Below are 25,605 nucleotides of genomic sequence, written 5' to 3' on the forward strand. Positions count from 1 at the left end.
TAAATGTAAAATGTGATAGGTAGAATATAGTGTTTTTAGTAACACAATTGTGGGAGAGCTGTGTTACGGATGTTAAAGATATAGTTGAGTTACATGCATTTTCATAAACAAATGAAAATTAAGATCCATAACACAATTGTTTGTCTGTTTTGCCACATTACCCTCTTGTTGTTTTTTCTTACTTCCCTTGGTTGTTTTCTTTTTGGAAATATGGTTACTATAGAAACAATGACATCATTATATTGGCAGAGCTCACAGATGTGGCACAGTATGAAGGCATATAGTTTATGAAACATGGAAATTGGTGATAACTGCCATGATACTTTTATATGATTTTAAGCTACCTGTATTTTTTTTCTTGCTCAGTGCAAATGGTCAGACTGTGGCCATGTGATTTCAGCTGTCATCCTTGATGGCTCATAATTTTAAATATGAAAATGTATTGATCAGTGAAGTGTAACTCTAAGGCAGTTTAAGCCTGTTATGAAGTAAAGGGCTTCAGCAGGCTGATGCTTGCACTGCTTTCTGAGGTGCTCACGTGAGATTTTGAACTGTAATTAGCTGGTACATAAGTAACTTGGTGCCAATGCTCCTGTAACGGAGTTGCTTCCTATCACTGCACAGCTGCGTGTGTGCTACAGTTGTGTAGCTGGCTTCCTTAGACAAGAGGAGATGAGCTGGGATGGAGTACGTGCATGCTTTTACTGCTGTCATTTTGCAGTATCACACTCTTTCTCCCTTTCATATGCCACCTAAAACATTGACGTAGGAATAAAATACAAGCCAGAGTTCAGGTTTCAAGCAAGCTTTCATTTTAGTTTTCATGCTCTCACAAAGTACTCTCCAACATCTGTTGCATGTAGGCTTTAGGAAAAAGCTGTTTTCTTTCTTTTAAAGTTTCTAGTAGAGTGAACTTCCAAACGATCTGCTCAAGGAGCATATCTCTTCTAAAAACCTCCTTTTATTACGAATTTCTGTGTGTCGTCATTTTTCAAATACCTGCCTAAATAAAGGCAGCTTTGTAGTAAAACAGTATGGTTCTCGCATTGTTTTCTGCACGGAAGTTTCATCTAAAGCTCCGCCATATCTCTGCCGTAGTGCACAACGGCAATTTTGTAAATGCGACAAAATAGTTGGAGTTTGTTTTGTCTTTGTTTGCCCCGCAGGTTCCGCCGGCGGCTGCGCAGAGCCCCGCGCGGGGCAGGCCGTGCCCGGGGGGGGACGGGGACGGGGACGACACAGCGCCCTGCGCTGCTCCGTGACAGCAGCGACGTCGCGGCCTGGCCGCGGCCGCGCGGAGGCGGCGCCGACCCCAGCGCCGGGCCGCGCGCTATAGCCCCGCCCGCGCCCAGCTGTGCGCGGCCGCGTGGCGCGGCGCCCGCCCCTCTCGCAGGGTAATTACGGGAGGGCGCCCCGCGGGCCACGTGACGGCGGCGCCGCGAGGGAGCGCGGTGGAAGTTCCCGGCCGGGCCGGGCCGCGGCGGGGGCGGAGCCGCAGCCGCAGCCGCGGGGTTGCGGGGGGGCCGCGCCCGGCTGCCGCGCCGCTGCTCGGCCTCGGGTGGCCGTTGCGCCTGGGCGCCGCCCCGCCCCGCCCCTCGGCGCCTTCCAGCGGCCCGCAGCTCCATGGCATGATGGCTGTCGGGGACGGTGAGTGAGGAGGCCTCGCGGCGAGGTTCGCCCGCGCTGAGCGCGCCGAGCCGCCCGTATGGCGGGTTGACGTCTTAGCCCGGTGCGGTCGGCTTCGGCGGGAGCCCGGCGCTTGCGGGTCCGGGCGCTTCCCTAGGCGCGAAGCCTGGTAGTTTTAGCCCTTTTTTAAATTTTAAACAATGTGCGCGTTTCTGCGGGAGTCTGTAGTCTTAATTATTTAAAGCACTGGCAGTGTTTTCAGCGTGCATTTTTATGCTGGCATGCTGTTTACCTCTGTCCCGGTGTTACTTATGTTAGTCAGCTCTGCAAGGTAAGACTGAATTTGCTGTGCTGCTTTGTGAGCAAGCATTCATTAACTCACTTTTTTTTTTTTTTTTTTTTTTTGCGTGAAGAAATAGTAATTCAGCATAGACATAAAATAAGTGGCTTGCTCCTGGGACAAGAATATATATTCAATAAGTATGTGAAGTGTTACTACGTTTCCTCCAGTGTGCAGTGTGTTGTTACACAAACCAATGGGAAGTAGGTCAATAATGCAATATGGACCAAGATGGCTATGTTTTGATTAGAAACCAGATATGAGTTTTATTTTTAATCTTGTCTCTTGGTTTTGCATGGTGAGCAGTTTCTTCTTTGAGCTTCCTAACTTGATGACTTTCTGTCTAGGCGTTACTATTTTCAGAGAAACTTGAGAAGTGTTCATTTGACTTGCAGCAAGCGATGTAGTGGGAGGGCTATGCATTTCCAAATGACTATATGTATGATGATAAATAATGTGAAAGATGATCTTATAAACATACTTAGATTAAAATCAATCTTTTATCTGAATTTGCTAAAACATCAGTAGCAAGAGTCCTGAAAATGACCTTGTTTAGGGCATCCTAAAAACTACATTCATGTCACTTATTTTTTGATATATTCGAGGTTGAGAGAGAGAATCAGTGTGACCAGAGCAGTGAAAATAAGGTTGGACTATATAGTTCAAACAAAATTCAGGCAGTTTTCTGGTGTTTTGTATTCTTTTTTTGTCGTCAGCAAGATACAAAAGGCTGTTGACTTTATAGAACTGAACATATAGTATGTTCTTTCTCATTGAGATTTTGGGGGAATATTTTTATTCGTATTTGTTTTCTGTGAAGCAACACAGTTCTCTGTGTTGTAAACATGGATTGTGGTAACTTGCAGATAAAGGAGGCAAGCTGTAGCATGTTATCAAAAAGCTGTATTCCCTAGACAAGGCCATAGGATTTTTGTGGTTCTGAGGTGGTTGAGGCTTATAAAGTGAGGGTGGTTGCGGAGCTCTATTCTGTATAATTTAATTCGTCATTAACAAAGGCACTAAGAACAAAGTACTGTTCAGGCAGTCAGCTGACATTCTGTGTAGGAGCTTTGAGCAATAATGCCAGATACAATTAACAGTGTGTAGGATGATTATGTAGCTGTTGGTCTCCCTTAAAACTACTGCTTACCACATGTACAAGGAATTCGGTCATTTGACATTGTGTTATGAAATTCTTAGGCAAAACAAGCCTTAAAAAAAACTATTAAGAAAACTTTTTGATTGTTTTCAGAATTTAAATGTAGATTTAGCCTTTTTCTGTTAGATTTTCTGTTTTGTAAATATCCTGTGTATCCTCCTAGTATGTAACATACTACTGAAGAAACAAAATGCTTTAAGTTAGTGATTCTGTAGCATTTGAGAAATGTCTTTTTGTGACAAAATGACAGTTCATTATGGCCAGTATGCATGTTTAACTTACTGTTGGTGAGAATATACTGATGTTATGGAAGACGTTGCATAGATACTTCAGAGAACAGTGTTTTTCATTTATTGTACTTGATTTGCTCACTTAATAAATTATGATACAAGTATTTAGCCTAGATATGTTATAATACTGCATGGAATATATTTGAAAATACTGTGTAGTGGTAATGATTTAAACATTTAATCTAGAACCCAAGACAGCCTGGCCTAATGTAACTATTTGGCGTTTTTTTAGTTTTCTTGAGCACAAGCAGAAATGTAAATAAAATGTGCTCACATTTTGAATCTTGATCTGATCTCTTCAGTAAAGACTAAGGGAAAGAGCCAAGTTCTCTTTTTACCCCATATTAACTGTCTCACAGTCCCCAATCTTTTGTTTGGAGAATGTAAAGGGAAAAAATAGGATTGTGTTTGTGGACCAACAAACAATTGAACTGTTACTTGTGCTGTCCTGAATGCATGCCAGCATGAAAGCATTCAGTAGCTTATTTTTGAACTTATTTCACATATTTTCATGGATGTATATCTGTGTTTGATCTGCAAATTTTATTCTGAGGCTGCTTTACAAACTTAGTCAAGAACCGTTCTTGGCTCTGAATTTCTCACTCCTTGAAGTAGATAATGCATTTCTGCACTTATCCGCTGATAACCAGATTAGAGTGTTTAGGAGGTAGGTGACATAACTGCAGTGTGTGCTACGTCACACCATAGAGTCTCTTCGTAGTTTGTAATTCAGTGGTTTCCATCAGAAATTTGTCACGTTGTTGTCAGTCAGTGCTATGCTACAGTGTTGTTTATTGGTAAGGGATTGTCTTGCTCCCAGTGCAACAAGGTAATTAGAATAAGGACGAAATTATCTGCCTAAAACTAGGAGGGGGCGTGGAGGAAAGATTAGGCACTGGTTTTCTTCAGATACGCTAAACATGTTACAGTATCAGACGTAGGCTATTTGAGGGCTATCTAAAAGCGTATAATCAGCTTTGTAAGAGGACATATTTGGTGCACACATTTGTTGCATTAATATATATTGTGCTATTGTGAGTCATAGATGAATGAGTTAGATCTGCTTCTTTGTTATTCTTATCGGTGGATTTTCAGTTAAATGCCATCCAATTTAATGATGTCTCATGACTTTAAACACTTGTCATTTTTCAGAGGATGAAGGATGTGCAACTGATTTATGAGTATAAAATATGCTTATATCTTACTACATATGCATGACAAATTATGGCTTTGTCTTCTTTCAGAATATTTCATTAATGTATGCATGGTCCTAGAATACAAGAACGATTATTCCCTGATGTTCTTCTGAGCAGAAGACTGTCTTAAGTCTCCAATCTGATTAGTACTCTGTAAAATGAGGGTGCTGTACAGCTCTAATATTTTATTTTTGGCTTAAAAAAAGATTGGACATATTGAGGGTACAGAGGCTCCAGGGATATTTGAGGTGGTTTGATTTAAAAGAAACAAGCAAACAAAAAACCTTTGTAGTGCGTTTACATTTATGATATGTATTTCTGAGTTTCTCTAAGAATAGGTCATTTCCTGTAGAAGGAAGGAGGCTTTTTAAACTCCCATAATCCTATGAATGATGGTAATAGAACAGTTGCTACACTCACCTAGAATTTGGACAAGATACAGCTGTGGTGCTTAGTACCATCCAGAGCTCACTTCCTGAAAAAATATTATGGATAGCAGCAGAAGCTTGTTCTGGGGAATAGAAATGCATCACATGTTCCTTCTCATGTTCTTCTTTAGGCCTGTGTCTTTTGGAGTTATTTATTTATTTATTTATTTATTTAACATGATAACTGCATCTGCCCTGGCACCTTTCCCTCCTCTTCTGTTGTTAGCAGCTGGTGGGTGCATTGATTTAGGAAATGGCTTTACTCACCGTGCCTAAGAGCTGTAGGACAGATACTGTAATGTGGAATTTGATTGCTCTTCTGAATCAAACCAGTGCAAAGCTTCTTTCCACTGTTGTTAGTTATTTTCTCAAAACCAGCATGGATTCTTGAGTGGTAACTACATTTGATTTTGATATTCTAGAATGATAACAAAAAGTAGGTTTTGCCTTCCAGATTCTAAATGACTTTTTTTTTTTTTTTTTTTTTAAGTGTCAAGGAATTTTTTAGGGAGTTCTTGTTGCTTGTTTATTTTTAAACATAGAACACCAGTCTTCTGCCAAGGCTTCCAGGCCTTTATTTAGTCAGGCACCCAAAAGTGTTGGTTGCTTTTGGAGTTTCCTCTGGTTTGGGTAATTTGCTTTGTTTTTAAGAGCAAGAGACATATAAAAAAAAACTTTAATTTAGTTTTTCGGTTGATATAGTTGATATCCTTATTTGTTTTAAAACATCTTGGATTATTCCAGAATATGGCTATATATATATATATATATATATATTTAAGACATTTTGAAATAAGCATTAGAAATGCCAGCAGCCCAGGGAGAAATTTAAAATCCAGTAAGGATTTTCTTTGACAGACATTGCAGGATTTTTTTTCATCTCTAATTGGATATTTGCTTTGCAAAGTTGATGTTTCTTTGTTATCTAAGAAATATGAGGAGTTCTTAGTTCCTCTTACTGTTGTATGTTATTTTTAATAACGTTTTATATATAGTAATAAATACTGATTAGAAAATAAGCTATAATGGGATCATTTGAAATATTTTCTTTCGAAGTGGAAGTTCTGTGATAGTATTCATCTGAATCAAATTCTGTTCTGCATACCTTAGTTTTAAAAAAAAAACTGAGTTTAGGGCTGTGTGCATTCTTTCTCATCTCCTTCATCAAAATGTGCTTGTATAGGGACAGCAGGAAAGAATGATGCTTGTCTTAAAATAACCTTTTACTGCTTTTGAAAACCAACTGTATCTATAGATTCTTACAAGAAATAATTATAATCTAAAACTTAAAGGAGATGTACAGATGCTTAAAAAAAGTGTATAAGCAACAAGATTTCCAGTTACTCGTATAATAGTTCTGTGATACACCTTTGCATGTATTTAACTGATGTTTTAAAAATCCTGCTGTTAAGCTGAGAAAAAACTTTAAAACTCTGGAAAATATTAATAGTTGGATTGGGGGAGGTGAGGAGAAGGGTTGAAGATGTAAAGATTGTTAAAAGCCTTCATGAGACATTTATAGTCTTCAAATCGGATGTTTTTGCTTCCATAGGATGTTGGAGCTCCATGATGCTCCTGGGCCACCAAAACACTTTTAATATAGGTGGATTTATATTTGTAAAAATATCCCTTTTACCATAGCTTGTTCTATATGTTGACCTGTAAAATCCTTTGGTCAATAGACTTTTGCTATATGAAAAAGCTTCACTACTGAACTTCAAGGTCAAAAGCACTTCTGTGTAGATCATTTGATCTAAAATCTGTTTGCAGGGTTGAGTTGATTTTGCACCCTATTTAGAAGCACTGAAGGAAGTGTGTATTATTCTGGGATTGCGTGATGGTCTGATGTCCTCTCTTAGAGAAGAGAAATGGCAGCTACTAAAAACTGTTTAGGTATATATCAGACACGCTTCAGATTTTCCAGGTCTGATGGTGTTTTGTGTTTGTTTTTCCTCCACTTTGAGAAGAGTCTATGCTAATAAAATGTAAGGTTTTGTCACCTACAGTGAAGTTGCAGCATTGAGACTAAATTAAAGGAGGACAGATTCGCCATAATTTCTTAACCTCCAGTTCTGAATATGGCAGGTGGAAAACAGGTTGGCCAGTGAGCTCAAAGACAATTAACAACCCTTTTTATTCTCTGCTGTGGTATTCATTTTTTCATGTTCAGAGGTAAACATTAAGTATTTTCTTACTGATGAACTACAGTTGAAGTAAATTAAGTTAAATTTAGAAAAACAAATTTTTTTCTACATCTTATCTACTGTGTGTTCATATTAGATTTATACTTTTTGCTTCTAGGGGCTGTGTTTTATTTGTGAAGGAGCTTTGCTGTTTTATGACATGTATATTAAGTTTAACTCACAGAAGTTGGCCATGTTAAAAAGTAATGCAAACATTCGCTAGTAAAATCATTCCTCTGATGAAAAAAGTAAACCCATCATCATTAACCTCTAATAGTAAATCACTGTTTGTAAACATTTGTTACATAATACATATCAGTTGGTATACATGATAGTAAAGTGCCATATGGTATATGAACGTGATCCTTAAATCTACCTCTGTCACCTTTACTGTACTTCTGGTGATGCATTCCTAGTTTGTAGTTTGAAAATCAAATGATTTAAATACTTGGGTATTTCTTTCTGTATGAATGAGCTATGTATTGAAAATACCACAAATGGTTTCTTCCTTGGTGAATACCAGTTGCTTGTTTGACTGAACTACAGATAGTAAAATAATGATCCTTTCTTCTCACAGTTCTTTAAGTACATGGATAATTCTAGTCATGTTATTGTGATTTATGCACAGTAGATTCTAACTCAAAATGCATTTTCATATTAATATGCTTGTTTTTAAAATAGATCATTAGATTCAGTGAAGAAAATACGAGTGCTATTGAGGGTAGGATGCTCTGTGCACAAGCGAAGGAAACTTGTGAAGATGGAAGTAATTAGACTGCTGGAGCCTAGGTAATGAAGGCAGTAATGAAACCAGGCGTACTGAGGGAAGGCTAGCTGTGAAATTGTGGAATATCCTAAAGATGAATAACAGAGGTTTATACTTCAAGATGTTTGAAGTAGTAGCTTTCTTTTGAGGGTGACTTTGGCAGCTGCAGTGAGGTATTATGCCAAAGAGCAGGCCTGTATTCAGGCAGGCTGTAACAGTTAAGCTGTAACTTTGAATATAAGGGTGGTGTGCTTCTCTCCCCCCCCCCCCCCCCCAATTTACTAGGGATCAAGAAAGCCAAGACTCTCTTCAAGCTTTGCATTTCTTTTTTGGTTACTGCTATTTTAAAATAATCTGATTTCATTATCATCAGTGGTTCCGTAGAGAGACTTCTACAGGAATACTCATGTTCAGCTCTGCAGGTCTCAGACTGCAGGGAGTGCTTGGGGCCTCTCCGGGAGGCCTGGGCTGGCAGCCAGCTCTCCTGCAGGAGGTGTGCTGCTGTTGACGAGTTGTGTTGTCAGGTAAGGGAGTTACGGGAGGAGGTCAGTAGGCTGCGCAGCATCCGAGAAGATGAGCAAGAGATGGACAGGGTATTCTCGGAGACTGTGTAGCTTCGGGAGTCCCAACCCCCCACAGCAGTGGAGTTGCCAGAGGGCTCTGTGCCGTGTGAAACAGTACATCATAACACTGTAGAAGAAGGCTGGAAACTGGTCACTGCTCATAGGCGGAGAAAGTCTCCTACTCCTCCCAAAGACTTGCAGCTGAAGAACAGGTTTAGTGCCCTCCAGGATGAGGAGGAGATGGGCATGGCTGCAAGGGAAGTAACTGGGACAACAGACCCTGTGCCTTGCCAGAATGCCCAGAAGAAGCGGCGGGTGATGGTTGTGGGGAACTCCCTGCTGCAGGGGATGGAGGCATCTATCTGCCGACCTGACCTCATGTCTAGAGAGGTTTGTGGCCTGCCAGGGGCTCGTGTGCGAGACGTCATGGAAAGACTGCCAAGGCTTGTCCATGCTTCGGACTATTACCCACTGCTGCTCTTCCATGTGGGCGCTAACGACACCAAGGGCAAACTGGAGACCATCAAGCAGGATTTCAGAGCTCTGGGGATGATGGTCAAGGGTCTGGGAGCCCAGGTCATCTTCTCCTCAATCCTGCCAGTGAGGGGGATGGATGAGAGGAGGAGGAGACGGACTTTCCAAGTTAATGACTGGCTGCGCCGCTGGTGTTGGCAACAGGGTTTTGGTTTCTATGACCATGGGACCCTGTTTGAAGATCGACAACTGATGGCGAGAGATGGGATCCACCTCACGAGGCGGGGCACGCGGGTCTTTGCCAACAGGTTGGCCAGCCTGGTAAGGAGGGCTTTAAACTAGGAAGGACGGGGGAAGGGGAGAGTTATAGTGCCAGGGTAGTTGACAAAAGAGAGCTCAAGTCGGGACGCCTCCAGCAGGTGAATGCAGCCAGGGAAGTGCGCATGGGATGTGGCTATGGAGGATCCTCTTATATCCCTCCTGGGAAACCTGCATGCTCGATCACCTCTCTGAAATGCCTGTACACCAATGCACGCAGCATGGGGAACAAACAGGAAGAACTAGAGATCTGTGTGCGGTCGCAGGGCCATGATCTCATTGCCATTACAGAGACATGGTGGGATAGCTCGCATGACTGGAGTGCCGTCATGGATGGCTACGTGCTTTTTAGGAAAGACAGGTCAGGAAAGCGAGGTGGTGGAGTTGCTCTTTATGTGAGAGAGCAACTGGAATGTATTGAGCTGTGCTTAGGGGTGGATGAAGAGCGAGTCGAGAGCTTATGGGTAAGGATTAAAGGGCAGGCTAGCATGGGTGACACTGTTGTGGGTGTTTACTACAGGCCACCCGATCAGGAAGAGGAAGTCGATGAGGCCTTCTACAGACAGCTGGAAGTAGCCTCACGATCCCAGGCCCTGGTTCTCATGGGGGACTTCAACCACCCTGATATCTGCTGGAAAGACAACACAGCTAGGCACAAACAGTCCCGGAGGTTCCTGCAGAGCATTGGTGACAACTTTTTGATGCAGGTGGTGGAGGAGCCAACAAGGAGAGGTGTGCTGCTGGACCCCGTACTAACAAGCAGAGAGGGATTGGTTGAAGATGTGAAGGTTGAGGGCAGCCTTGGCTGCAGTGACCATGAGATGGTGGAGTTCAGGATCCTGCGAGGAGGCAGCAGGGCACTAAGGATCGCAACCCTGGAGTTTAGGAGAGCAAACTTTGGCCTCTTCAGAGACCTACTTGGAGGAATCCCATGGGTTATGGCCCTAGAGGGAAGGGGCATTCAAGAGAGCTGGTTAATATTCAAACATCACTTCCTCCAGGCTAAAGAGCAGTGCATCCCTATGAGTAGGAAGTCGAGCAAAGGGGGCAGGAGACCTGCATGGATGAGCAAGGAGCTCCTGGCAAAACTCAACCAGAAGAAGGAAGTATAGAGAAAGTGGAAAGGGGGACAGGCCACTTGGGAGGAATATAGGAACGTTGTCAGAGTATGCAGGGATGTGAGGAGGAAGGCTAAGGCCCGTTTGGAATTAAATCTGGCTAGAGATGTCAAGGACAACGAGAAGGGCTTCTTCAAATACATCAGTAGCAAGAGGAAGACTAGGGTAAATGTGAGCCCGTTGCTGAATGGGGTGGGTGCCCTGGTGACGAAGGATGCAGAGAAGGCAGAGTTACTGAATGCCTTCTTTTTGTTTCAGTCTTTACTGCTCAGGCCAGTCCTCAGGAATCCCAGACCCTGGAGGCAAGAGAGAAAGTCTGGAGAAAGGAAGACTTTCTCTTGGTGGAGGAGGGGTGTGTTAGAGATCATTTAAGCAAACTTGACACCCACAAATCCATGGGCCCCGATGGGATGCACCCATGTGTGCTGAGGGAGCTGGCGGACGTTATTGCTAAGCCACTCTCCATCATCTTTGAAAGGTCACAGAGAACAGGAGAGGTGCCTGAGGACTGGAAGAAAGCCAATGTCACCCCAGTCTTCCAAAAGGGCAAGAAGGAGGACCCAGGGAACTACAGGCCAGTCAGCCTCACCTCCATCCCTGGAAAGGTGATGGAGCAGCTCATGCTGGAGGCCATCTCCAAGCATGTGGAGGACAAGAAGGTGCTCAGGAGTAGTCAGCATGGCTTCACCAAGGGGAAATCATGCTTAACCAATCTGATAGCCTTCTATGATGGAATGACTGCCTGGGTAGATGAGGGGAGAGCAGTGGATGTTGTCTACCTAGACTTCAGCAAGGCTTTCGACACTGTCTCCCATAGCATCCTCACAGACAAGCTCAGAAAGTGTGGGCTAGATGAGTGGACAGTGAGGTGGATTGAGAACTGGCTGAATGGCAGAGCTCGGAGGGTTGTGATCAGCAGCGCAGAGTCTAGTTGGAGGCCTGTAGCTAACGGTGTCCTCCAAGGGTCAGTCCTGGGTCCAGTCTTGTTCAACTTCTTCATCAATGACCTGGATGAAGGGACAGTGTGCCCCCTCAGCAAGTTTGCTGATGATACAAAACTGGGAGGAGTGGCGGATACCCCAGAGGGCTGTGCTGCCATTCAGAGAGACCTGGACAGGCTGGAGAGGTGGGCGGAGAGGAACCTCCTGAAGTTCAACAAAGGCAAGTGCAGGGTCCTGCACCTGGGGAGGAATAACCCCCTGCACCAGTACAGGTTGGGGGTTGAGCTGCTGGAAAGCAGCTCTGCCGAGAAGGACCTGGGAGTGCTGGTGGACACCAAGTTAAGCATGAGGCAGCAATGTGCCCTTGTGGCCAAGAAGGCCAATGGTATCCTGGGGTGCATCAGGAAGAGTGTTGCCAGCAGGTCGAGGGAGGTGATCCTGCCCCTCTACTCAGCCCTGGTGAGGCCCCATCTGGAGTACTGCGTCCAGTTCTGGGCTCCCCAGTACAAGAGGGATGTGGCACTACTGGAGCAAGTCCAGCAAAGGGCTACAAAGATGATTAGGGGACTGGAGCATCTCTCTTATGAGGAAAGGCTGAGAGAGCTGGGCCTGTTTAGCCTGGAGAAGAGAAGGCTGAGAGGAGATCTTACCAATGTGTACAAGTATCTGAAGGGAGGGTGTCAAGAGGATGGGACCAGACTCTTTTCAGTGGTGCCCAGCGACAGGACGCGAGGCAACAGGCAGAAACTGAAACACAGACAGTTCCATCTGAACATGAGGAAATAATTTTTCACTGTGAGGGTGACAGAGCACTGGAACAGGTTGCCCAGAGAGGTTGTGGAGTCTCCTCTGGAGATATTCAAAACCCGCCTGGACGCAATCCTGTGCAACGTGCTCTAGGTGACCCTGCTTGAGCAGGGGGGTTGGACTAGATGATCTCCAGAGGTCCCTTCCAACCTCAGCAATTCTGTGATTCATTTACCAAGTTACTGCCCTTCTCAGCTTTCCTCCTAATGTTTCATAGGAGAGCAAACACCTGTGCTAAAGTGGACTTATTTTACTTTGCGCTCCAACAGAGGAGTATTACCATCAGTTACTGTGTTACAGCTACTGAGTACAACCTACTATGTGTTTAAGTTGGCAGAAATTATCCATCTCTGATTTCCTCTGCAAGTCATGGCGGTGTTCTTACTGTTTTGGGTTTTTTTTTTGCTTTTTCCAAAAAGACCCATTACCTGGTAATATTTCAGCATTGAATGTGCTGTGGTGCAACCCAAACTGGTTGTGGCCTTTAAACAATAACATAGTAAAAATGTTAAAGAACAAGAACAGTAAGTATTTATTTTTCATCTTCCTATTTGATCATAATTAGGTGGTAGTTTATCATAAATTCTAGAGACTCTGGCTATCCTTTTTTTCTTCCCTTTGCTGATAAAACTGTGCTGTGATTTGTAAGTTATAGCCTGCCGGTTGTTGATTCAGGAATTTATTGAATGTGCCTGAGGAAAGCTGTAAATGGAGTGAAGTTGATGATTTCTAAAGTATAGTAATGACAGCATCCCCAGTTTTCAATTAGTTGTTCTGAGTAATATTTGGGAAATGCAGAACAAGAGAAAGCTCAACTGGAAGGTAAATAATTCAAAACTGCCTTAAAGGAAATACTTTTTTATAAATTTAATTGGACTCTGAAACTCACTTAACAGATGCTGTAAAGGTCATGAATATAATAAGATTTGCAGAAACTATCTTGAACTGTAGTAGATAATGCTAAAAATTAGAAAATACCTTGTACTTTTGTTTAAAGGCAGTATTTCAGAACTAGAAATTGGGATGAAGCTTTGATCAGAAGAGAAATTAGCTCTGTTGATTATTTAGGCTTTTTCCAGCTTTATCTGAAACATTTAAATCCTGTCTTCCAGGCAGACTATAGAATTAGATGGATTTTAAGACTAGCTTTTCTAAAGCAGACTTGCAACCCCCAAGGTGAAGCTTTTGCAGAGATGTCAGAAAAGGTAATGCTATTGATATGTTTACCAAAAAAACCTGTTAAAAATTGTCAAAAACTGTTTTCCACTGTAGGTAAGGCATGTGACTTGAGCTGAACAGGTGTTTCTGTTAGTTTGCCCTTCTAATGAGGAAAGAGTGCCAAAGGAAGAAAATGTAAATGGCTGTGCTATGTGGAATTTTGAACAGTGCTTGAATATGAGATTGCTTGCTTTTGTTGATTTGAAAAAGAAAACAGTTTATAATTGTGCTGGTGAAGGAAAAGTTTGTGTTAGGAGTTTCAAAATATATGTATAATCAGTTCATGTGATTTATAATCACAAGAATGGGAAGACAGAGTATCTACTTTGGACACTTGTATAGAATGAAGGTGCAAAAGAGTTTTCAGTTTGGCCTTTCTGCATTTTCTCCCTTTTTTTATCTGCTGCTGTGATCTCAGCAGTGATTTGAATAACAGTTTTCAAGTATTTTTCCTCCCTCCTCCCATTTTGTGGTTTTAGAATGATGCAACAGAGGCATCTAGGGTGGCTTCTACTAATTTATTTTTATTTGGTGTGTCCATCTCAGCATGACCTAAAAAAGAAAAGAGAAATATAAAAAAGTGACAGCAATGAGAAGAAATGTAATATCCAAATGAAAGTTAAGAATATATGGCTTTTTGTTTATTTTGCTGTCCAGGGGGTCAGGAAAAATACTACTGAAATTACATTATATTTTTCCTGAATTAAATCTTTTCTGGACACATTTCTCCTTTGAGCTGTTGAGAGAATTGGATAAACTATTAGTATCATTAGACAGAACTGGAAGAAGTGTGGATACTATGGCAAGTGCTATTGCCACCCCTAAATATTACTTTTGTAAATGTGTCTATCAGGTCCTTCCTGTTTTGTTTTCTTTTGCCTCATTCATTTAGATTCCTATTTCATATTTAAAAAAAAAAAAAGAAAAAGCACAGCTGACATGAGCCTCTTTAGCTATGCTGTAGCTGATGGATGAAATGCAGGATAGATGTACTTTGTTGTATAATCTTGTTGGAAAGTTTGAGGAATGTTATCAGAGAATGACTGCAGAGCAAACAGGAATTTGAGTTTCGATCAAAAGCATATTTTTAACTGGTAAATACTTGCCTCATTCCTGTAACTGACTGGACTGGGGTTCCCCATGCTCAGTTTTAAGACACTAGTCCACAGGAACTGCCTGAAAAACTAGCATGACAAATATACCTGGCTTCAGAATTGACTTTTATACACTGTATCTTTTTGAACACAGTGGTGTTATTTAGCCACTTTCGATACGTCCTTTCCTTTTGCTTGCTTGCTCTCATTGCTGAGATTGTGGTGGAGATAGGAACCTCTTGAGGTAGCAGTTTGAGATTTTGTTGGTGAGCATCAGGTATGTTGCACAAGACAGTTCAACTGTTCATCAACACTGAATCATAGGTAGAGTTGCCACTGTCAAGAATGCAAAGAGAAGCAGAGCAAGTGCCATGAAATAAAGTTAAATCCCTGAGTAAGCATCCTCTTGTAACTTCGGTCACTATACTCAGTTTTCTGCTGAAGGACCATGCTCCAACCTTGTAGGAAACAGTAGCTGTTGTTCTTGAATAAGAATTTGGGTGCTAATGGTTCAAGATCCTCTGCCTTCTGTGGTACAGGCAGAACTTCCAGGGGTGTTAAGCCTTTGTTACCTGTAAAGCATTTTCAGTGTGATTCAGCTGCCCGAACACAGGCATCAAGTGCCATTTGAGATGCCCTATGCTATCCATGTTAGCCACACAGAGCAGACAGATAGGACACAGGCCCTCCAAGAGATCTGTGCCTTTCTGGAATGTCAGCTGGAGGCCAGACAGGATGCCCTGGACTGTCTAAACTGCTTTTAGATGGCTCTGCGTTGGCAACCGAATCCTACCCTTTGTGTTAGGACAAACAGAATTACTCTGTAGGGAATGCCTGATGTGTAAGGGATAAAGCGCTCATTGAATCATGTGGGACATTGGCATGAAGGATGGATTAGAAGGATCAGCTAACCTGATGCATCTGTGGTGCTTGTGGCTTCATTTTTATGCTTGAGAGAAATTGTTGTAGGCTGCACCAGTTCATCTGGAAGTGAGCTAAGATCCTGTCCCAGATGTTCCAAGTAACTGGTGCAGTCTGTGTTTGTAAATCACTGGAGATTGGCAGCTGGCATCTCGGTAGGCACAGGATGTAGGAGTGACTTGGGAAATGTAAGGAGTTCATCTACTTGTCGTTGTTTTGCTTAGGCACAGTTGTGCAATAATGTCATTATAAATAGTTTGTGGTGTAAAAGAAGAACTGTTAACAACAGTTCAAAAAACATTTAATATTTGTTAGCATTACTGGAAAGGAAAATGGGTATAGCAAGGGTACATTTTGTCAGAAGTCAAAGTTTAGAAGTAGTTTTGGTAAAATATTATGTCCTTTGATTTGACTACTGTCAATCTACTGTAGAATATTGCATATTGGTATTTAGGACCCTAGTACTGTTAGGTGTGTTAGATCCCAATACTGGCATAGCCTTTTCTTTGCCTTTAGACTCTGCTTCTGTTCAGTGATGTGATGTGCATGTGATCCTTTTTTTTTTCTTCTTCTTCTTCTTCTTCTTTCTTTGTTTTCCCCCCTCCCTTTCTCCCCCTCTGTAGTGTTACTTTGGGGTGTGCATATGAGATTGGTTATCTTGTGATTGGCTCCTTCTGAGCAGCACTGGTGGAATACAGATGTCCCGTTTCTACTGCCATGCAGATGATACTGTTTTTTTTCCCCCTCTGTCACTGACTGACTTACAAAATGTTAAATATTAAATGTCATGTTAATTTTATGAATCTTAAGACTAACTAAAGTAAAGGATGGAGTTGCAGTAGCAATAAATATATCTTCAATTTTCTTTAACGATAAAATATTTTTCTCTCTAGATAAGTTGTAGATTCTCTTACATCCCTGGATACACCTGTAACTACCCTTATTGTTCCATGGGTTGTTTAGAAGTTTGTTGCATTTGGGGTGCTGGAATATTCTTTGAATGTCGATGTTGATTGTAATTGCTGTCCTTTGATATGCCTGAATACCTTTAAAAACAGATATTACATATTTCTAATCTGGCCCCCAAGAGCAAGACAGAAAGATATCACTGATCTTTTAATGCTTTTAGTTACTTTTAGTTCAAAAATCCTTGCTATGGTTCAAAATTTTGGTCTGTGTTTCAATCAGTATTTCTAATTGGGCAGTTGTGTCCAGATTTAACCTTAGAATAATTTTGGTAAACTCCAGGCTGTGAAACTTTAGTAAACTCTAGGCCTGATATGTGTCCTTTTAAATACAGAAAAATTTCAAACATTGGTGTTCTTTGCTGTTGACTTTCTGAAATCTGTTTTGTAGAAATGTACAGCACGTTATAGGTGCTGAATAACTTACTATATAGTGTTATGGAAAATCAGGCCCACCGGCCTCCATAACAGGGTCCGACCCTAGGTTCCTGCTGAGGCAGAAGTTCGAAGTCAGATTGGAGAGAAATAAAATTTAATGATACGCGTGCGGTAATTACAGGTCGAGCTGGGTGCCTCCGAAGAGGGACCCCGAACAAAGAAATCCCTGGGCAATTATACCCTTACAATCTAAATTCCCCACCCCTTAAGCGATAGTTTGGACCAATAGTAATAGTTAGGTCTGGGGTCTTCCCCTTCTTCACTGGGCCCCTTCATTGTCTCTAGGCAGGCTGCTGCTTATCTTCAAGGTTGCAACTTCTTTCTCTCTCCAGCTTGAACCGGCTCTGGGGCCCCCTTTTACTTATCTAAGTAAAAGTTCACAGCCTGAGGCCTAAGGCTTCAGCAAATGTAGCTACTAATGCTAAGCAAGTTATGCTAAACAGTTAATTCTAGACAGCTTCAGTCCGATACTCGCTAATATATAGTACCTGCAGAATACTGATCTACCATGCAGATCTTTTATTTTCTGTCCAGTAGAGGAAAAAACCTTCTAATGCTTGGAACTTGAATCTTGCCTTTTTAGCTTTCTGAATATAAGAATGACTTTTTTTGGTTTTTAATTTTTGTTTTTCTACTTGGATGTTCTTCATCTGGAAAAGAACATGTATCAAAGTAGGAACATTTGCTGCTCATTAGCTTTTTGGGGGAGCTTTTGGGAGTATTAGATTCCCAGCTTTTTTTGTGGGATATGCTTACCTCTAGTACTCTTTTTATCCATTGTGATTTAAAATGAAAAGTATGAGAACAGATGTGTGGGATTTAACTGAGATTGAGTCTTTCATTAATTGTTTTTTTTCATTTTAAATGTTCTGTACATTGCTAGCAATTTGTATGGCTTCCTTTACTCCAGTTTTTGGTAACTTGGAAACTTGTTTTTTGGATAGTATTTTCTCAGCCATAAAGTACATTTATGTGTGCAAAATTTGATATCCTGAAAGTGTGTGGCTTTTATTTTATTTTATTTTTTTAAATTAACTCTAGTTATTTGGCTCAAAGCTAATCCAGAATGAAAACGTTTACATTCTTCGGATAGGTTTTACTTGCAAACATCAGTTATATTTAGCTTTTATGACTTGCATTGTAGAAATAGATTTCATTTGCAAACTATGCAAAACTAACATTTTAGTCCTAATTTGAGCCTGACAATGCAACAGTCATCTCACACTTCTCAATGTGCAAAGTCAGGAGCGTCAGCTGTACTCCATAGGCTAAATAAAGGCATTGCAGTAAACAGGTACAGCTCAGTTGGCTTTAGTAGAATCACACCTTGATTATACCCTGCGGAATAACAATTATATCTCGAAGTGGAGCTCTGCGTGCTGAAGTATATGGAAATGCTTTTATATTTATAAAAGATTAAAACAAATGTATAACATGTATAACACATGGACAGCACATAGTACTTGAAGCAAATAATGCTTTTTTTTGGTGAACTTCTATAAATACAGACTTCAAATTTCAGATCTTCACGAATACTGTTATTCATCTTTCTGAAAATGAAATGTCCCTGAAGATCAACTGGGCTTCTGTTGTTAGTAAAGCCCAGGGAAATGCACGTGTAAAGGCTCAATAGGGTGGAGAAAATTTCCAGTTCCTGTAAAAGATGGCACAAAATTTTCCGGCTCTGGTTTATAGAATCTTAACTGTGTTATCACATTGGCCTGAAAAGTTAGGATTAAAATAGGTCCTTTTCATCCATTAATTTCATACATTTATGGGATTGTGCTGTAATTTTGGAGCACTTCTAGTGAGTATTTCTTCATTTAAAAAAATTTTTTTGATATACAAATCATGAAAAAAGTCTAATTAAGAACACCTGTGTATCGGTGCCTTTTAAGATCAGTTTTATAAGTTGGAATGAAATTTTTATGGCCTCATTATCTCTCAAAAATACTTGTAAATGCTTTTTTAATCAACTAAAATTGATTTTTTTAAAACTAAATTTTATGGGGACTAGGAAACAGAAAACTGTTTCACAGTGTAGGTTTTTAACCTAGTGTTGACAGTGTTCTTGGTGTTTGAAAAAATCTAGTCTTTAACTAGGCAAAATAATTTGATAGTATTACTAAAAACCATTGTTTAATCTCAGTAGCTAAGAAAATGTTTGGATTTGTGCTTTGTTAAAATTCTGTTTCAGCATTTTTAAGTTGAGCAGAAACTTCTACAATTCCCCACTTTGAGTCTTCCTTCATAAACTCTTTTCTGACCAAACTATTCCTTATTTATATGACCCTTTGGATCACAAAGTGTACTGTTGTTTGGGATTTTGGGGATCTGGGTTTTTTCTTTTCATTAGGAGTTTTTGCACAAACAAACATTAGAAATGCTGTCTTTAAAATTGTACTATAAATAACTTTTTTTTAAAGGTTTCTTATGCGGTATTTGCATATCAAATGCTGCAATTTAGTGCTATTGGATAGCAATGTGAAAGTGTAGCCTGTTTCATTATCAAAACTGAAAAAAATGCAGCAGCAAAATATATTTTTATTTATTTGAAAAGCATATTTTTGTGACACTATATTCATGTGATACTGTTGATCTGTTCATGCCATTTAAAAATCTACCTTAATGCTATTTTAAAATTACCTGTAGCGTTGTACTCTAGATATTAACCACTACTACTTACATTTCTTCTCTGGTGTTTAGGTTATTATGCTTAGTGTTGTGTTCAGGTTTTCCCTGTTCATAATTCTTGATGTCTCGTTACCTTTTTAAGGCCCTGGGAGTTAAAGCAGCAGGAAGGACAATGTGTTCTCCCCAGCTCCTGTGCTGGGAGAGAGTACTGTTTCCATGGCAACGCGGGGACTAGTGTGTGTGTGTGTGGGGGGGGGGCTTGCTGCCTTTTTCCGGATTCTGGGAGTTTGCACATCCAAACACAATTATTTTTAGTAACATTCTCTTAAAAATTGGTGTTTGTGAGGGAAGGAAATAATATTAGCGAAAACGGTCAATAAACATCTGGATGTTTCTTGTGGGTTTTTTTGTTTGTTTCCTTTTTTAATTCATAAGGATCTGTTAGTGCAACACCCAGCTTTTTCTAGTGCTAGAGAAATTTAACTACAACACCAGTGATGTCTGACATGTTAAATGTGGGGTGGTTTAATGTTTGATGTTGCTGTAAATGCTGTTGGAAAAATAACCTTGCTTTAGCATTTTGATGAAAGCTACTTTCCTTTGGGAGGCTATATTATTAAATATAGCTGACATTTTATTGGGAACAAGTTCTGAATAAGCAAAGGGTAAATAAAGAGCCACCATTCCTGAGATGACAAAGGTCCACAATTAATTTTATTTTATTTATTTATTTTAGAAATGACGGGTTTTAGGGAAGGAAATATGCTAAATTAGTCTTTATTACTGTAGTGCAGCTGTGTCTCAGCCTCACCCATTTTATTTATGATAGGAACCACAGGCTGAATTTTTATTATTTTTATTTTTTTAATTTTTTTTTAAGCTTAAGCTTATAGGTAGATGAATCTTTCTTCTTGACCTGAATAGCAGTTACATTCTACTGTTGGAATATGGCTCTCTTTCTTTTAAGGCTGAATATTTTGTAATGAGAATATTTTAACTAGTCATTAGAGATGAATTTCTTTCTTGATTAAAAATACGCAAACCTTGAATTACAGCAAAGAGGAGTGCAAACATAGAAGTATTTTCTTCCCATAATATTTTTTTAATGAAGAATTGCAATTGTGGCAAATATCCTGTGTGGGAATGAATTTATTTGTATGAAGAATTTTCACCTTTCCCTCTGGCCGTGGCTCCCACAAGATGATGTCACCTTGCAGCTCATTGGCTGCGTCGGCACCTAGTGCAGGGAAGAGAGAGAAAGATGCCGGCACAAATCTCAGTGGTGGATCTATGGTGCTTGCTAGCAGTTTTTGCTAGAATCTTTGCTTAGTATTGAGAATTCACTGCGTGTGGCCATGTGAAGTGCTGGGTCCATCCGAGGGTGAGGGGATTTAAGAGCTATCAGAGGAATGAGGCGGCTGATCTGCAAGCGGATCTGTGATTGTAAGTTGCAAAATCTGGGTGGAAGGAAAGAGACAGGGAGTGCTGGTAGACACATTGTGGGAGGATGTGTAGCAGAAAATGCATGCATGAGTAGAAGAAAAGGGTGAGGCATTTATCTTTGGTAGACTGGAATGACTGAAAATTATATTAAGGGCTTTCCTTTGGGAAAATGTTCAGAAATGAGCAAAAATATTCGATCTATGCTAAGATATTTCCCCTTTGTGGGAGTGAATGTGTAGGATTCATTTTTATGTTTAGTTTTACAGTGGCTAATTATGAAATCAAAGCTCTTATTTTATAAGAATGTACAAAGTAAAAAACGTTATTTATTTCTGGTTTTCATTTTACTCCCAGGTTATAGACAGAGGATGAAATAATTAGTATTTATTTTTATTTATTCGTTTTGTCAATTTCTGTGAAATGTGAAGCAGAATGATCGATTAGAAAACAAATATGCATCTGTTCTAATAGTTATATTTTTATTAATCTCTCCTTTTCTAGATAAAAGCTTTGATGATGAAGAGTCAGTGGATGGAAATAGGCCGTCATCAGCTGCTTCAGCCTTCAAGGTTCCTGCACCTAAAAAGCCAGGAAATCCTTTGAACAGTGCAAGAAAGCCAGGTTCTGCTGGTGGGCCTAAGGTTGGAGGTAATGTAAAGCTATTCAAACGGATAGGTGTTTCCAGAAACCTTGCCAGAGCAGGCACAAAGCAGAGAACTTTGGAAGGTGATGTTTAATTCATGACTGCAGTATTTTTGCAGAACTGAAAACTGTAAGGGACCTTGTTTTGTGTAATTATTCATATGTAAAGGTGCGTGCACATTAGTCTGTCTTTGTGAATGTAAAATTAGCTTATAAAGGCCACTGGTGTTATAAATAAACTGAACATCTGGAGATAACAATTGTATTGGTGAAATGAATATATAGGTGGCTTTTGATGCAATCCACAAATCACTTACTGTTTAAAATTAACGTATTGTGAAATTCTTTAGTAGATCGGTAGAGGTATAATTTTTACTGTAGATCTGCACCTTTTCACATGGCTAGTAAGGACTAGCCATCAACCGTATACCTCAGAGGTATGTATTGCACTGGAATGACTTCTGTTACTCCTTAAACTGTCACAGGATTGTGAAATTAGTTATCAAAGATAAAAACAAGGGCCAAAACCCTTGCCAGGATTTTTTCATATGGTAGACTTTAAAACAGAATAAAGATGATACTTACTAATTATAATCTTTGAATGCAGAAACATCCATTCATATTCATAGACTTGCTGCACCTTGGTTCATTCCTGCTATAAATTTAAGATCCAATCAGAAACATTATCACTGATTGGGGGAGAGGGCATAAAAAGAGCTAACAAAAGCAACTTTACTGGTAAAGTGACAGCTTTTTTCGATGGTTCATGTACATATTCAGAAAAATATATAATTAAGTGGAATTATACCATGGCTCAGGGCTTTTTTATGAATAATTGATTCTTTCAATTAAGGATTTTTGTCAGAGTATTTTTTTTCATGAGCCTACTCATGTAATGTTCTCTTATGTGAACTGCATAGAAAAGATGAAATTTGACCTAACATGTATATGCCAGATGAGATGCATCATGCATTTGCATATCAATAAGATATAATTAATGTTTTGATTGTTTTGATAATTTATTGCTTCTCTAATGTGACTTTCAGACTTCCTGATAAATTGAAAAGATACCCATAGGGTGGCATCAGCACTGCCATAATGCAACTCACACTTGATATCAGTATGTATTAGGAAGTACCACCTAAAAGACTTCATATGATCAGTTACTTATCTCTTGAAATTGATTTTTAGTATTTTTTTGCTATTTATTCATGGATCTCCTTTAACCTCAAGTGTGAGGTTCACTGTATAACATAAGAATAGTTGATGTGCTGTTTTAATAGTATTTTATTAAGTATAAATGCTTATTTATGAAAATGTTTTTACATGCTGACTTTTCTAAGCTCTGCAGTAAAAATATGGAAATAGAGAAGGAGGGAAGGGAAATAACAGAATGAATATTCAACTGTTGTATCAGTTTATCTAAAAAATTCAGTAGTTAGGGAGATAGATTAAAAAAAATGATCTTTTCTTCCTTTTCCTATATGGTGAAACTTTAAAAAAATAAAATAAAATGAAATCATACAGAGAATAAGGGCAAGGTAGAGCTATTTCACAAAATCTAAGCTTGCTACAAATACAGCATTTTGGTCATTCCTTGCTTTATATCTTCTCCTTTCAGCTCTGGAGAAAATACTGAGAAGCATTCATGTGTGCATCTGTCTTCCCTCTTTTTATTCTGTCAGCATGCCTATTGTCAGAATTTTTAAAATTTAGATTTAAATGTTTGACTGGCTGTACCTGTATAATGTTGATCATGTTTTTCTTTGAATGGTTATCCATATGTACATCTACAGAATGGTTGTACATACTGTACTTGACCATGAAGGATTTTTAACCTTAATATTTCATAGCAAATATTGTATGCCTTGTGCCCTTCACACAAGGGGTCCAGAAGGTGGAAATTTGATTTCCGGTCTTGAGTTGTTCTCAACTACCTATGCTTTTTTCTCTTGCTGTCTACCAAAGAACACTTTTTCAGGCCCCTTAGTCTGCCTCATGTACAGATTTCTTTCTGTTACATGTAACTATATGCTTCCTAGCTTAATTTGTTGGTACTTTTTCTGTCAAATTTTCTTTGCTTGAACTGACCCTCAATTTTTTTTTTCTTTTAGCATTTTCCATATGACAACAAGGCTGTTACCTGTTTTTAGCAGCCGCAGTTTTACTGATACTGCTCATTATCTTTCAGTGTTTTTTCCCATCTCCATGCTTTGCTTAACTAGTTTAAACTAGTTCTACCTAGTAACAAGCTAGTAAACACTTTAGTAGATGGAGATGTTAAACATCTGTATTATGTAAGTGGACCTCACATTTCTGTGTAGTATTTACAAATTCTGCATCTCCCAGCTTTATAAAGAGCATGAGGGTAGGTGCCACATACATTTCTTGAACAAGTCAGTTAAGGCACAGTCTTTTCCAGAAGACAGTTTCCCATGACATTATCCAGACCAGAGGTCTAAACAGCCCCGTATCCTAGCTGACAGCAGTTACGTTAGAGAAATGTATGTGAATGGGGGTGCGAATAAAGCACACTGTCTTTACAGGACAAAACTCTGAGTTCAGAGAAGACCTCGGTGGAGTGAAGCTCCACAGAGGCATAGGCTATGGTTCTCTGAAGTAAAGCTCCACTCCACAGAGAACCATGGTCTGTGGTTCTTTGAGGAGTCCCCTTAGGGCATCTTATTCTGCTCATCTTGAGACTTTGTGGCTCTGTGGAACAAGCAGTGATGGCCATTCACATCCTCTTTCTTTAGGATCTGCTTTGGAGGTGCCTGAAGGAGGCCTGAGATTTTCTCCAGCCTCAACATTGCCACCTTTATGGAACAGATGTGTGGTTCTGGAAGCTGTTCTTGTTGATTTATTAAAGCTCTGTCACATCCTGCAGCTCCAACTTCTTCTGCCCACCACAGCATTTCAAGCTGGTGATCAATGGAAATGTCATCTCTTCACCTTTCTTTCATAAGCACTGGCTACAGGTGCTTCAGGCTCATAGCTGCTCACTTTCCAGTTCTGTCATCTGTGGAATCTGCTTATTTAAGTTTTTTATGACTCCTTTTTGTATATGTGTGTGTGTATGTGCACAAACATACACACTAAAAAGTTGCAATTCAATCCTGGAGGAAGAAGCAGCAGCAGTTCCTGCAATTATGTTGCTTTTGCCTTTGAAGATTTTTGTGAAAAGAAGGAAAGACATCTCAGTGAGTCACAGCTGAGGCAATCCTTCACTGCAGTTTCTTTTCTTTAGGCTTCTGTGACTAAGGAGAACTTTTGGTGCAGGTGAAAATTGTGTTGAGCATAGGCTGAGAATATTAGAAGTCTCATCTATTTAAACTGGCTGTTGTGTTCCAGAGATCCTTTTCATACAATACTGTTTTAGAAAGATGTATTTTCCTATTAGCTGTAGGTGGCAATAAAGAAAATTCAGCTTTTTTCTGGTTTCAGAAGAGAGTAGAGGCTGTGCTAGCCTTTCTTGAAGCTAAAAAAATCACACGTTAGTCGTGCTGCCTTCTTTTTTTTTTATGATGTTACCTGCTATGATTTTTATGCCACAGACACATGCATGCTTGACTTTTCATTATATACTCCATAGAGATGTTTCTTATTTAAGAAATTGATTGTTCCATTACTGATCAGATATTTTGTTTGAAAGGACCATCATGCAGAAAGGTTTTCACTGTGACGGTCACTTTCTATTTAGTATAGGAAATGCACTTTGGCATTGGAAATGCAAAATAGTTGTTCAGGGAGCCAAGTGAAATGGATATTTACATTATCGATAGCAATATCCTAGTCAGGATGGAATTCCATCCTTTCGTGCTAGAAATGACTGTGCAAGATCTTTTCCCATCCCCTTTGGGGATGGGGAAGCTTGTAGAATTGGTGCATTTGCCAGCAGGTGTGCTTGGGTCTGTAGAAGATGGATTGCTAGAAGAGTATCAGAGCAGGCAGCCTCAGCAGGTTGGTTACTGCACTGACTGTGAAATCCAGGAGTCTTTCTCACCTGGCTTTATTGCTTGGAGGTGTTCAGACACTGACCTC

The 25,605-nt window shown here is 40.0% G+C and overlaps 1 protein-coding gene across 7 annotated transcripts in view; it reads left to right on the forward strand.

Moving 5' to 3' along the window:
• Positions 1-25,605, forward strand: part of CLASP2 (cytoplasmic linker associated protein 2) — a 153,051-nt gene that overhangs the window by 40,431 nt on the left and 87,015 nt on the right. For 6 of the 7 annotated variants that reach the window (XM_067291310.1, XM_067291311.1, XM_067291313.1 and 3 more), the window contains one exon: positions 21,424-21,570. In XM_067291310.1, the coding sequence (XP_067147411.1) occupies positions 21,424-21,570 (147 nt within the window). Of the gene's footprint in view, positions 1-1,585; positions 1,648-21,423; positions 21,571-25,605 lie in introns of those variants that run through there. The other variant, XM_067291316.1, reaches the window with a different exon arrangement.

Source organism: Apteryx mantelli, chromosome 2 (genome assembly GCF_036417845.1).
Source record: "Apteryx mantelli isolate bAptMan1 chromosome 2, bAptMan1.hap1, whole genome shotgun sequence".
NCBI classification, from domain to species: domain Eukaryota; kingdom Metazoa; phylum Chordata; class Aves; order Apterygiformes; family Apterygidae; genus Apteryx; species Apteryx mantelli.